Here is a 15189-nt window from a genome sequence, read left to right as displayed (position 1 = left end):
AAAATTTAATGCACAAAGTAGATGTGGGTCGGGATGTTGCATTTATCAATGTTGTAGCATAGAGATATATATTTATAACATATCAGGTGCTTCGAGTGAATTGGATTACTGAAAGGGGGGAGAAGAGAGGGGAGGGGGAATGAAATGGATTGATTTCCACCCAATCGCAATTTCCACTGTCTGCTGGCCGGCATTTTTTTCTCTTTCTTCCGGTACAATTCCCAAGTAACTAAATGAGGTTATGAGCACGAAAAACAGTGAAATTTATCAGTGGGGTATAGGTCCTTCTAAACAAGATTGGCATAACAAGCGATGTAAACGTCCACATTTATATTATATCAGGGAAAGTAAGAAAGATGGGAAAAAAGGCAAAAGGAATTGTGCACGATTCTTCCGTGGAGTGGGTTACATACATACATACATACACTTTATTTCAACTCGAATTATCAGAGTAGCTCTATTGAGCTAATATCTTCGAGAAAGAAAAAAAAATATGGGATGAACTCAATGAAGGCAAGGGGATTGGTCATATGAAATCACACGTTATTTTTGAAATTGTAATTGCAAAAGATTTTACTTAATAAGAATTAAAATAAAAAACTTGTTTCATATCATTCTAGCAACGTGGGTACCGTAAAATTGGGTTTCGTCAGGAATCAACTCAATTAGTGCTATCTTCAAATTTGAAACCAAACGTAACCGTCATTAGTAAAATTCTAATGATATTCTAAGGTGCAAATGCTGCGATTGTCACCTCATAGAAATCGAGAGCAAATAACTCAAAGGATGATTATGGCATAAACGCTTGACGTTGAAGAAGGTCAGTTAAACATCAGAACCTAACGCCCAAATCTGGTTATCCGTGCTTTAATTTTATTGGGCCACCTGCACCGTTTACAAGTTTCTCTATAATTGGCCAAACGAAGCAATAGGTAAACAACACAAGCAATGCCCCTGGCCCTAAGAACAAAAGAGGTACAAATTAACAAGAATGAATAACAATATTACAGGTTTTAAACAGGTGCAGGCCAACTTTCATAAAAAAATATAAAATAATTTTATATAAAAAAATCACTGTTGTATTCACTAAGACTATTGAGACCGCACAATAGGCCAAGACAAAGGCCGTCGTACGCTCTTTGATTCCACGCGAGAAAGTCTGCGAGAGTAACTGCAAGACTTCAACGTTCTATTCCGTCTTCAACCGTTATTGAGAGACGTCAGCTTTCTCGCTACACGATAGCTCCAAACTAGCTCCTCTTCTCGCGTTTTTAATATCTGTGGCGTTGAAAAGACGAGTTTGCCAGCGCTGTAGTAAAAACAAGGCGAAGAAAGGAGCTAGAGGCGCTGGTTTATATCGAGGATACCGATTAACCTGTTCAGTAATATAATTCACACATAAAATCTTAACGTTGTCAGTAAAATTATAAGGCTCTGCATACTTCAGAATACATTTTTTTTTTCAGTCCAATCTTCCACAGCCCTTTATGCTGCTTTATGTATAATGTCATGAACTGCGCCCACCTAACAAAGTGGAACGCAGCTCGCAAACTCTCTTTCTTAGGAACCAACCTCGCCTTTTACTTCATCGGATATCTTATGGGTTAAAGAAACGCGTACAGCACACAGGCAACAATCACCAGCATAACAAATTGTGCGACAGGATAGACGCTTGCGTTACAAAGGTCTTCCTGACAACACGACCAGTGGCACTTCACGCGCCTATCTTTTGCCTTGAGATGATCGCAAGAAAGCTTTAGGCTGCCACATGTCTTTGAGCTTGCACATGACCGTTTCTCTATGTCTATCGATGCATTGGTGAAACGTGACCGCACGCAGTGATCCAGTCCCTCGGGACAAGTCGCTTTTGTTTGATGCGCGGCGCACTCGTGGGGGGTTTGAGATGAGCTGCAGCTGGGTGTCGCCTTAGGAACACATTGGTAACACTGAATGGAACAGGCTGCGAATAAAACAAAGTACATAGAGACCGAGATAAGTATCGAGGGTCTCTACAAGTAACTCTCTCGTTCAGGAAATCCGGGGGTTATTTTTTCTGTAAATTACAGAAAATGAAAACAACGGGACACGCCCAACTCAAAGCCGTTTGATACCTTCAGAAACACATAGAAACAATGCCTTTAAAGTTGGCGTAATCAATTTCCATAGAATCATAATCCCCTGTAATTTCAAGGGCCAATTCTTGATCTAGATTAAATTCTCCACGCAGATGATCAGTTTCTTGAAGCGTTGAGACTCTTAGATCTTTACACCCTATCAAAAACTAAGATTAAACTGCTTAAAACTATGTCCTTCCTGGCGACCAAAAAGCATATAGCTTGGTCGACAATTTCGTCTGTGTCGGTTTTGTAACGGCTTTGATTCTGACGCCGAATTTTTCGTAGGCCGAACCTAATGCGTAAATTATTATAAAGCATTTTGCGAGCAGTTATACTCATAGAGCATGACATGGCGGCATAGATCTGCCATCCCATGCATTCCCGTCTCCAGAGGCCACTATCCTTCTGGCCAGGACAAACAAACCCGACCTCTGGATGGGTGCTAAACTGAATGTCCTCAATTCTCAGATTCCCGTCAAATCCGACAAATCTGACAAATCTGATTGGCTGAGAATACGAAACAAATACTCTGAGCATGCTCAGAAAATCGAATCCGGCCAGAGGTTGTGATTCTGGGGGCTGACCAAAAGGATCGAGCCTCCGGCGACGAGAATGCACCCTTTTCAAGGCGATGACACGAACGAATGTATTTGGGTGTTGCATTTTCGGCTACAGACAAGAACAGAAGCAGAATGGCAAAATTAAACAAACATTTATCGACTGTCACCGTTTTAAAATGTAGTGCAATACAGTCTAGATCTTTTTCCTTCTAACTGCAGCTTTTTCCGTCTCAGTTCGTAAAAAGAACCCTTAATGTAAGGCAACGGACGTGTGATAGTAGCGTCCTCCGTGTTTTGCATTCCGCTGGAAAACCACTGACAATATTGACTGGTTTTCGTCGAACTGTATTAGTAGGGAGCTTAAGCAACGACGACGACGACGCCGAGGACGACGCCTAGTAAAAAATGAATTTATATTTTACAAGCGAAATTCGTGATCGTCTATAACTGTTCGGCACGCCAATGGTTCTAAAAACGTGCTTTAATATGCACCGCGCGCGTTCAATTCCAAATGGAAATACGAAAAATTAGCCGTCGTCGTCCACGTTCCGTCGACGCAGAACTTGGTCATTTCACGATATACAAAGATACGTGCACAGATATACACAGATATATATATATCTCATTAGATGTTTTGGTGTGTAGTATCGCTGTATATTTTTACGAGTTGTGCCGTATTTTGACGAGCCCGTAGGGCGAGGCAAAATACAAACAACGAGTAAAAATATAAAGCGACACTACACACCAAAACATCTAATAAGAGATTTATTATCCAACTGCTGTAGTCAATAAATTTAACAATGAAAGAGGGAGAGTGTGACAGTTTTGCGTGCGCATGCTAACCTTTAAGGAAAACAGGTTTTCTCTTGTACAAATAACTGTACAATATCGCTGCATATCTGTACTGTTATTTGGACGGTATTCGCTGCAGTTGGATAATAAACACAGGTATACGCACGTGCACAGATATTGTTTTGCTCATTAAACCATTTGTTTGGTGACGTTCTCGTCGTGGTCTGTACGGGTCCGCAAATGATCCCAGGACCGCAAATGATCCCGGACCGCAAATGATCCCCAAATTGGACCACAAATGATCCCGGACCGGAAATGATGCCCGATAGCGACCGCAAATGATCCCGACTAAAAAATAACGAATGGCATGGATGGTGGGATGGTGTGGGTAGGGAATTGGCGTACATGAGTACCGATGTTTTTGTATTAAAGCCATCTTATAATTATAATGGCTCACAACTTGCTTTTTTTTCATACTTTCGACTAAATTTTGTGGCTAACTACGATGTTATGAATATACCACTCAATCATCAAAACACGACTTGGCTTGCATTTCTTTGCAATTCTCAGTAAAATTATGATCAGTGCAACATACGCTACATATCCTCCTTTGTTAAACATTGATATTTCGGTGTTATAGTTACATCACATTTTATCAGCCATTAACGCCACTCGTCTAAAGTTTTAAACTAAAATCTAACCATGAAGCAACTATTAAGGAAGACGCTGTCACCTGAGTAGACCCACAAACCTACAACGCTTCATCACTCTGTAAAACACCTAGTGTGTAACACTGGAAATTTGAACAAATTTATTTCGTAATTCTTCCTTGGCCGTAATTTGGCTTTAATTCCTCGGAAATGACTACTTGAGTATCCTAAAAAGCCAAAATTCCAAGCTATAGTTATGAAGTTCAGCTTCATAACCAAGCAAGGCCAAGGCTTGCGCTTCGTTTTGACAAGTTAGCTTTTTGATAGATATTTGATACTATCGCCACCAGGATTTCGGGAATGTTTACAAGTATGTGTTTTTCTAAGACTTCTAAATTCAATAGATCGTCTTCACGTGACGTGTTTTTATCCTCATCAGGCATAAGAGGCGGTATATTTATATCTGTTTACAATTAGCGTGCTTCGTTTAGAAACCAGAGCATTTTGAATTTCAGGGTTATGGAGGTTGCGTGACACAACGCCACGATCGAGTTTGTTGAAAAATATATACTTATCTCATGATTTTGAGCCGTTTTAGAAGTTAGAGCATTAGGAAAAGTGCTTATATAAATGCTTATTTGTTTAGTGCTGATAATCAGTCGCCTGGGAAGCCAAAGTAAGTTCCAGATGTTTACACTATATTCCGGCCGCCATATTGGTGTACCACGGATGTATATCAACATGGCGTTTTCTTACTGGGCTCCGTAAATTTTTGGGAAACATTTACGACGAATTTCTGAAGTTTGGGGAAATGCACAGGCCTACAACTTGGAGAAGTGTCTTATTTAGTTATCTTCTATAGCAAACATCACAATTTCTTAGCTTTTTCCATTGGTTGGCTTTCGATTTACTATTTTTTTTATTGCATGACCGTGAAAACGATCTGAACCGTTCGAAGAACAAAACAGCAACTGTGGAATATTTTTTTGTAAAAATGATAGAACACGGTTTTTAGTTCATAATTTTTGAATATGTTCTCACCTTCCTCTGATATAAATTCAAGCCATTCCTTATTTTTTGATCGGGATCATTTGGGGTCCAATATGGGGATCATTTCCGGTCCGGGATCATTTGCGGTTCAATTTGGGGATCATTTGCGGTCCTGGGATCAGTTGCGGACCCGTACAGGTCTGCCTAAGTTCTCTAGTAACGGCTTTGGTACGGCTTATTAAATTCAACGTCTGAATCATCAGGCGTACTTCTTTTAATTTGGATTCGTCCAAATTCCAGTTAAGCTCAACTCAGGAAAAGTTCGGCGTCTGAAATCGTCCTTCAGTTGTAACTCTTTCGCAGGGATTGAAAAAGCGCCAAAAGTCATAACATAAACTTCCAGCAGAGAATTTTGCCTTTTCTCACGAGTATTACATTTTGTTTCATCTCTCTTGTGCATATTTTAGTCTGAAGATGGTATAAATCTAACCAAAAAATAACTGCTTTGTCATTTATTGCCTTAACTGAGTAGAGTAGAATAGAAACTGTGTCGAAACGCGCTTGTAAGTTATTTACGTCTTTCTATCATCATTTATTGTCTGAATTCTTGGACACAATGAACATTCTCGGATTATATTTCATTTTCTGTCCACTAAAACTATCGGCAGGTACTAATTAATATCACGGGCGAAGTTTGAGCAAAATGCATGCGTCATACTTGCTTTTAGCTACTTTTAACAACGGTTTATTTTTATAATAGAGAAATTCACGAATTACAGCACGCGTGTCTTCGTTGTTATTAACGCATGATACACTAATTTTTTGCCTTCATCACGTGACATACATTTAAAACCTTTGCCATCCTCACGGAAAGGTGGTTTTATTGTATTTTTTTCCTGTACTTCCTGCCGCTGAATTGGAATACGTCCGTTACATTCCGGTACTGAAACTCATATATTTACTACGTTTCGCAAAATTTGGACTCTCACGGAATGACCTTGGGTACAATATACTTTTATCACTGAAGGAGGGCTGCATTAGTCTGGCGGTAGACAGCTGTAACACGTGATGATCACTGTCAAAAAAAACTGAATACGATTTGTGTGTGCTACGGATTGTGGTGTAGTTCCAAACATCATCTCAGATTACAGCGTGATGTTCTCCTCTTTTAGACAAGAGACTCTGGCGACTCGCCAAATATTGACATTATTTTCAGCGCGTGGTTGATCTTGGATCCAAAAGTTCCTGTTTGGTAACTTTTACTTTGTTTCAGCAACAGATCCAAAAACAGCGCAAAATGGAAAAAAATGAATCCTGAATAAACACAAGAGAGGATTGTTGTGGCAAGAATCATTTCAAATCCGACAGATTACATGGCCAGTGAAAGGTCAATTTGGAATTACAACATATAAAACTCCCTTCTTGTAACACAACGCTTGATGTTGTTCAGTTGAGTTTAGATCGATTTAAACTAAATGGTAGTCACAAATCACTCAAAAATTACTGTGTATTTTACTTATTTTATCCTTTTCTAATAGTTGTCTCATTCCACGACACTTAATTCAGTGTTCTTTTAGTATGAAATCCTTGCAAACTAAACGTGGATTCGCTTCTAACCAAAATTCACTCACCAAATCGGAAGATAATGTTTCTCTACGAACTTAGTGTACGCTTGCGGTCTCACAAAACTGCTAATGGACGTATGAGTCATGAGGGGAACGTGAATGCGTTCAGCGTTTTTCTAGACCTTAAAGATGTATTACTTTCTTAGTAAACAAAGAAACACCATCTTCTCATTTGATTAAAAAATGGAAAATATTTACATCCGAGAAGGCGCCGGAAACACGACATCCGGGACATACGTGCTCTATGCACTCTCAACTCCAACAGTATACGGCAACTATTTCTAATATTCTATACAGTACACGTTAATTGACAGTATAACTTTGATATAGTGTAAACCCGGCACCGGATCCTGAAGATCTAGACAAGCACGATTTAATTTGTAGTTTGCATAGGCGTCCGTTTCGAACCAGAGCAAGATAGTTTTGGTGTAAGCTACAAAAGGTCAACTCGTGAATCTAGTTGGGACGCTTGTCACCATTTTATATCCTTGCAAATGTATTCCAGCTTTTGCTTATCTACATAGCTGTGCAAAAGGGGTTCGTATACAACATTCGAGAGATATATGCACTTCCCTAAGCTGCCCTTAATTAAAAGATTAAGCCATCGCCAAATTCGTGATATTAACACAATTTTGCAATAATATTATCTAAATTGAATCATGTAAGTATACAGACCATCTATGAGATACGACTTACCGAGAGAAATAAAGGCAGACGCGATAACAGCGAAAACCACGAGCTTCATGCTTCTTGTCATGTAAAAAACTCGAGGGTCGATTCCGTTTGCGTTTTCGTCTCCAGAGCTGCGCGTCCCTTCTAGACGGCGGGGCCTCGACTCTAGGAAAAGGTGGCTCTTTAGACCATGATTTTATTCTGGACTAAGAACTTTCACCGAGTCAGCGCTGGTTTCCTTCAGTCAAGAATTAAACTGGCTTATGTAAAACCAAACTAACCGTTCGATCACAACACCGAAAGATCAAAGACCGTTAGGAAGTTTAAAACCGGTTTGCGGGGAGAACTGTCAAGGCAGACATGATATGAATGGTCACCTCCGGCCAAATTTTTACCGTTTTTTAATATTCTCTTAGTCAAAATCTGTTAAAGATGATTTCCAGCCCGTACTGCGCGATCTCAGCAAGCCGATGTTTGTGAGTCTCACTCGATAGAATGAGAATCGATGTTTTTCATTAGAAACCGCTTCATGCAGTTTCTTTGATTTTTACAGCTACGAAGTTGTCTCATCAAGTGGTATGAGAAAGAGCGAAGCATGAAGCTTTGCATCCATAAGAGCGCTTGACATGAAACTTTGAATTTGTTTCATTTACGTAACTGCGAAATGTTACATTTTGTGACGTCTTACATGATTCAAAACAAAAAACGTAAACAAACTCTCGAGAGTGCGCAGTACGGACTGGCAATCATCTTTAAGGTCTGGTCTGTAGTTGTAGGAAACAGCAACACTAAGCAAATGGTCTTACTCAGGAGATCAACCAGAGGATATTCTCGGGAATGAGACCAGTGATGAATTGGTGAAAATCTATCTTTGTCCACCGACAGGCCAGACGTCAGCCAAATTATAAGTCCCCAGCCAACTTTTCCTTGTGCCTAGGTCTCGTCGGCTAAGAGAAACAGACAGCTCTGGATACAAGAATGGGAAAAAACTGACTACAAATGTCAGTTGTCAGTTAAATTTTTGAGTATTTTTCAGTTGTCAGTTAATCCAATCCAGACCTCCATGTTACGTAGGCTAGTATTGGTAAAAAAAAAAAAAAAATGGAAGGATATACGTCCTCTTGGAACTCTTGGAAATCGTTGTCACAGTTGCGCAACGGTAGAGCTAAATGAGATTTCTGGCGTTTGAGTGAATACGAATTAGCCGGAAATGAATTAATGTTTCTGCGGCACAAGAGCAGTGGGGACTGAGGCTAGCCCAGTCGAATGAGCATGTGCATGAGGGAGGGCTATATAAGAGATGAATTTCACGTGGGATATCATTCTAGGACGACATCTCGGTTGAGACAACGTTATTTTATTTTATTTATTTTCTTTTTTATCAATTTTATTTAACTTTATTTTTTAGGGCATTTACTTTTAAGTTTATCGTCCCTGTGTGGCTTCGTAGGATGGACTATTTAGAGCTCCTACCCCGATTTCATGCCGAGCTTTTTTTTCCCCTCTGGGGTTTTTTTGTGGCAGGTTTTCTCTGGCCTCCGTCTGACCGTACTATCTTTGTAAACTGTCGCTCAGCTCTGTATCATCTTAAATGTCGCATACTTGGATGTAATAAGAGGTTGTAGTGTAACGTTTTGCTATAGTTCCCTGTGCTCGGCCAAGACCACCAAAATAAACCTAACGGTTTTGCTCGCATTGTTTGCTGTGTAGTGGAGCCGAAATAGGCGAATAGACCAATTTCGATATATTAAAATTCAGCCTAAAACAATAGACCTCAGTACGAGGTTCTGGGGAATAAATACAGAGTTTGTGGGGTTTATTCCCCAGAGCCTCGTGCTGAGGTCTACTGTGTTAGGCTGAATTTTAATATATCGAAATTGGTCTATTGAGTGGTCCATCTAAACCAACCTCGTTCCCAGGGTCCTCTCTCTTCCTCCCTCGAGAAAGTACCCTGGTTGCGGCTGGTCACGTGGCTATGTATACAAATCAAATCCGTACAGAAGGTGGAGCTTTGACTTAATTTTGTCAACACTGTCTATGGAGGTGAAAGTTGCGCTGCCTTACAGACGTTATTTTGAAAGTTAAGCAAGTTATTTGTCAGAGATCCTGCCTGACCGGCGCTTCGTTTCTGTCTGAATTTCTGTGAGTATGAGATGTTGATTGAGGGGGAAGTTTGCTTATTTTCACTACTTTTTTAAATAACCGTCAACAGCCTGCTTCATCAAATTTTCGATGGAATGTGTTCAATTTAATGAGAAGCTAGTCTCTCGACCGAGAATTGGACTTACCGCTAAACAGTTTTGAGACGAACGCCGTTGGATTTTGCAAAAGCGCGGCCGATGCCGTTGAGGTCCAGTCCTTTATAAAAGTTTTCACTACAAGAGAATCGAATGACCGTCAAACTTTCGATTGGATGAATTCAATCAAATTCAGAGTTAGTCTCTTGGCCAAACACTGAACGTATCAAACTCTAAAGGAATGCATCAATGCCGCCGTTGTGATTTTGCCGATCGAAAAATATACTCCTTAAGCTAAATTAGGCCCGGTTCAAACGTCGAACTTTACATGTGCCGAACCCAATACCAATTTGGGTCGACCCAAACAATTAAGTTCGGCAGTTGATTCAAACGTCGAACCTAATTTAATCGAACTTAATTGCAAAAATAAAAGAGACACTATTGGAAACGACGGTTATTGCTGACCAAAATGGCGGAAAAATGTGGGATAGACAAATTGTGAAAATGAAGAGCTTGCTTTTCTTACAAGTGCGATAAAGGAGGGTAGAACTAGTCGAAGAAGGCGACCCAGATGCAATCAGCATTAAACAACCGAAGACGATTTTTAAATTTGGTTTGCCTGATAGTATGGCTTATTCCCAAAGGAACATCGCAATTCCTCGTCCAGTTCGTTCCTGTCATCGGTTTCTTCAAGACTCATTTGTTTTGTCATTTTCTCTCAAAAACATGACTTGCAGTACGCCACCGAACTGGCTGCTTTCCAACCCGCTACAGTCTCATCGTTTTCAAATACGGAACACCGCATGCAGAAGTGGTTTATGCAAATTAGGCAGGTATATTTCGTGCTCTCGAAGCAATAGGAACACATATCGTCCCGCTCTTCCCGCTATTTTGTTCCAAATGATCAAAACAAGGTGTGTGCGCATGACAAAAATAGGAAACGTACAGATCTCTGGGTAAAAATTAATTTATTTAATGTATTTGTAATGTATGCATTGGGTTCGGTACATGAAAAATTCGACGTTTGAATCGGAGTCGCTCCGTAGTCGAACTGACCGACTGGCCATGTCGAACTTAATTCCCGGGTCGACCAAAATAACATTTGTCGAACCTAATTGATTCAAACGTCGATCTCGTCATGTACTTAATTGGGGCTATTAGGTTCGGCACATGTAAAGTTCGACGTTTGAACCGGGCGTTAAGCTTTGATAGTCAGCGCGCAGACGTTGTTGATGTCAAGTTCTTCGTAAAATATTTTCGCCGCAAGAGAATGGAATGACCGTCAAACTGTCGATGAGAGTACTTCAATCAAATTCAAAACTACCATTGTAGGCGAACATACGACGTATTTAACAGTTTTTAACTCTAACGGAACGAGTAAATACCCTCGTTGTGATTTTGCCGAATGAAAAATAAAATAAAATTAACCGCGCGGTCCATTTATTGTGGTGGTCGTCATTTCCAAGTTCTTTACCAAATTTTTTCACTGCCACAAATTCCAAAGACCTCCAACTATCGACGGGGAAAATTCAGCTAAAAATGTAGAGCTAACGGCCGAACGCTGAACGCACTGAACTCCTATATCGAATGTGTCAATGCCTTCGCTGTGATTTCTGCCGATCCACAACGGGAGGGTTACAAATTCCACTAACTACTGGGCTCAGTAGGCAAGCTCAGTGCTGAGACAAGCTTTAACTTTCCAGCCCCTCCCTTCAATCACATCTCTGGAATCTGCTAAAATCTGGCAGACACGTGACCAGCCGCAACTAGGGTACTTTCTCGAGGAAACGAGGTTGCGCCTCTGGATGACGTCACGAAATTACTGGCGGCCATGTTGCACCGACCGGGCGAGATGGAGATAGACCTGGTGTCAAGTTTGCATCGGGAAGCCAAGCATTATGAGAACTAAGACAAATCTTGTCAGAAGTAACTTTGTGGGTATAACTCTTGAGCTTTAGCCAGCGATCACGAAAGTGATGTCCAAGACAACATCGGAAGCAATTACGAATAATTGTTCTTACTTTTATTCACGGAAAATCGTCAGTTAAAAACTTGTACCTGTCTTGAATTACGGCTACCAGGCTTTGCGCCAGCAGTTACCTCGCACGGCTCACAGATTTCTATAAAAAACGTTTCGAACCTCTGCGGAGTGCCATGCCTGCGGAGGAGAGAGGTGTTACTCGGTACGTGTAGAGGTTTGCAAAGGTCACTGATATCGATTCAGTGACGCCTTGGTTAATTAACCAATCAAAAATACCCATTGGTTGCCCGTTGGGATTTCGGATGATTGGCAGGCTGGGCACTTTCATAGGAAAAGGTTAAAGAGTTAAAACTGTTTTCTTTTGTTAGCTCCCTTTCATTCCTAGAAAATGCTGACACATTTTCCACATTTTCCTGTTTAAAGAACAAAACGTTCTTTCATTACGAATCTCTGAAGAAGACGGGATATATACTCATTCCATCCCACAACACTCTATCGTCCCTCGGTGTTGCCGTCGGCATAAACATCGCAGAATGGTGATTTTGTAACGAAAACTGCCGCAAGCTTTGTGGGCGCAAAAAATACATATGTTTATAGGAAAAGAAATCGCCTTCGGACTTCCACGAAATCGTTACAGACCGACTAGACTGCTGATATGTAATTAGGGTTGTTTCGACCGCTAGAATTGCTGCATCTTAGAATTAGTTTGCCCAATGTGAGGTAGTCTCTCTTTTAAGTAAATCACAGCGCAAACTTACCCTCGGACAATTTTTTTTCCGATAATTATATTCTGCGATTTCACCATTTTGGCCTGAGATTTGGTATGGCTCACAATGTTTTGAGCTGATTGTGACAATGGCAAGGTTGCGTCAAGCAAATCATGAGTCTACTTTGCGTAGACTAAGCGTAGACTAAGGGTGGAAATAAAATTTTTTAAAAAATAATTAGAGTCATCAAATAACATATTAACTTATTACAAAGTTGACAAACATTTATTAAGCGCAGTTTTGAACCCAAAATAGTGCTAAAATGCCACTAAAAGTTCAATGCAATCTACAGTACTAAGCTCTAGGTAAACTGCATACAAGGTAGGTGCTCCAATGATCAAAGTTCATGATCTATATTAGAACGTCTAAAAAATATCGATAACACAACTGATTCTTTTTTTGATACCCATTAGATACACGAGGTAAATATTTCTGCCAGCCTTTATCAAATCAATGTTACTCACTAAAAACAAATTAAAGGTAGACGGAGTCGATACAGCTAACCAGAAAGGTTGACTACTGCCTGTGTGTGGATTGTGTGTTTAGAACAGCTTTAAACTGCCCAACGCTGCTACCATCATCATGGTCATCACGCTGTTGGAGGCGATGGAGGCGCCGTTGCAGGGTGTGTCTCCAGTACTGACGCAGCAAGCGGCTTGGCACTCTTTTACCTTGGCCTTTTTCATCTTGTCTTTATCTGAGCATATTTTCTTCGTCTCTTCGCAATAGCTTTTTTTCATACATGCTCTCGTTTCCTGTACAATACCATCGGTACTCTCGTCATGGAACTTGAAACAAGTGTTGTCGTCGCCGGTGCAGTTGACCTTTATCTGATCTTTTTCGCATTGATCCGCGGAGTACTCTTGATCTTCTTTAATTGGACCACATTTGTAACACATGAACGAATATGCTGGAATCATACAACAACTCATCGTTAGATGACGGTTTTTAGACAATGTATTATGTTTTTCCGGGTCAGTGTAGCTTACTATGCAAGTGGATAAGATGAATCAAATCGCGCGCTGTGATTTGCTACCTGAAAGGTTATTACAGAGGGACATAAACTATCAAAATGGAAGAATATCGTAGCATGGGCAAATGAAACCAATGAGCGAACTACACTAAGGCAACAGCAAGCTTCCAATCTTGATAACAGACGAATTTCATTTGTGAAAGCAACTCTATACGCACCTCGTCAGTGCGGCGAAAAGTGATATGTTCTTTTTCTCGGAAATTCCGGAAATACTGATCCATTCGTCAATGGAAATTCCCAGAAACTCAAACCAGGATTTTTTTTTTTATAGCATCCGATGGACTGTATTTTGAAACCAGGGAAACGCTTATAACCAATCCGTCAGTAAAGCAAATTTCTACTTTGATAGCTTAGTCAACCAGCACTTTCCGAACTGAAAACTCAATCGCTCAGTTATATTTATCATTCGTTGTAACAAATGCTTACATGCGCTACTCACGAGCTTCCGAGCTGAAAACTTCAAACTAAACAGTTTATCGTTTTTGCTCCAGCGATGGAATATGTGTATGGTGTACCTTGTTTACAAAAGCAGGTAGAAAAGTAACTGAGGAGTTCGCAGCGACTAGTTGTACAGTTGCAGGAATGCCCTTCATGTTCGCAATCTGAGAATCTCGAACTCATAATTAAACAATTTAAAGAATTAGTGGAAAGAAAGTCGTGAAGGGAAAAATGTCTTACCAAGGGAAATGGTTGCACAGAAAACAAACAATTTGAAGTAAACTTTCTCCATGGTGAACACTTCTTGGAAACCTCCTGTGTAGCGAATCGGTGATGGGCAAGAAGACGACTCAAGATCGAAACTTCTGCCCGAGAGCGAGATATTAAGTGTCGGAAATTCATTGTTCTAAGACGTCGTTTTCTATTGGACGAAGTCGTATCACCAGACGCGTCTCAAATGTTTACTTTGTCCTTTTTAGGGCAATAACAGCCTGACCTTAAGACTAGCGCGTGATAAAGTCGTGCGCATTTCCATGATGCCATTCACGCTACAAATAATACATCCGTGTCTGTGCAATCACGAGACCTCAATCACAGCCCATGTTGGAGGGCCACTTTGGCAGCATATGTCAGCCCATCTTCTTAAAAGCAGACAGCGAAAGGCAGTGGTTTTCCGGGAATATCTCGAGTCTTTCTGTACATTATGGTCTAAAATCGAAGAGCCAGCTTATTTAAAGAATTCTCTTTTCGGTCCGGAAAAAGCCGTAGAACACATATTTTACTCAAATTCGCGAAGGTAGCTCTTGCAACCATACGGGCGTTTTGATTTTAGCGTTGGCTGATCTGTTGGCTGTCGATGATCGACTGAACCATTTAAGCTATGGCTTACTGCGATATAAGGAAGTATTGTCCAAAAAGAGAAAACGATAATGTACGGTAAGACAGCAGTTGTGAATAATAAGAGTTTGTAAACGGTCTGGGCAGAACCATTTAGACAGATTCTATGAAATTGCCAGGCGTTTGAGTTTGAACACAGGATGCAGCATTGTTTTTTCCGTCAGTCGTAGGTGTATGTATGTTTAAACTGTATGGTTTCTGACTCAAGAGCTTCTTTCAGTCTAACTTGTCTAGTTTTGCATGATTGAAATCGAAAGCTTGATGTCAATACAGCGTCGTTAAACTTATTTACTTACTTCAGCGTGTTTCTTCGCCGACTGCATGTTTTTTTTCTAGAAGAAATGCCAGCATAATCACACAGTAACTTAAATAATTGAATTGTTCACACTGGGAAATAAGAATACAACTTTTTACTCTGGTAATTGTTATT

General features: G+C 40.4%; 2 protein-coding genes across 2 annotated transcripts; both read right to left on the bottom strand.

Annotated features, from left to right (window-relative positions):
* Positions 1-1406: 1406 nt before the first annotated feature.
* On the bottom strand, positions 1407-7560 carry LOC110047217 (uncharacterized). Its single transcript, XM_089272631.1, has 2 exons — positions 7431-7560; positions 1407-1960 (listed from the first exon to the last, which is right to left on the bottom strand). Exons 1-2 carry the CDS (start codon positions 7489-7491, stop codon positions 1605-1607), a joined length of 417 nt encoding a protein of 138 aa, XP_089128757.1. The 5' UTR covers positions 7492-7560; the 3' UTR covers positions 1407-1604.
* A 5034-nt stretch (positions 7561-12594) lies between these two features.
* LOC110047211 (uncharacterized) lies at positions 12595-14249 on the bottom strand. Its single transcript, XM_089272624.1, has 2 exons — positions 14103-14249; positions 12595-13301 (listed from the first exon to the last, which is right to left on the bottom strand). The coding sequence occupies exons 1-2, from the start codon at positions 14152-14154 to the stop codon at positions 12934-12936; spliced, it is 420 nt and encodes a 139-aa protein (XP_089128750.1). The 5' UTR covers positions 14155-14249; the 3' UTR covers positions 12595-12933.
* Between the last annotated feature and the right edge of the window lie 940 nt (positions 14250-15189).

The sequence above is a fragment of the Orbicella faveolata genome, unplaced genomic scaffold (genome assembly GCF_042242905.1).
Source record: "Orbicella faveolata isolate gen_17 unplaced genomic scaffold, um_ofav_v1 contig_1, whole genome shotgun sequence".
Lineage (NCBI taxonomy): Eukaryota > Metazoa > Cnidaria > Anthozoa > Scleractinia > Merulinidae > Orbicella > Orbicella faveolata.
The sequence above is the reverse complement of the archived record's forward strand: the minus strand, read 5'-3'. Positions and strand labels throughout refer to the sequence as shown.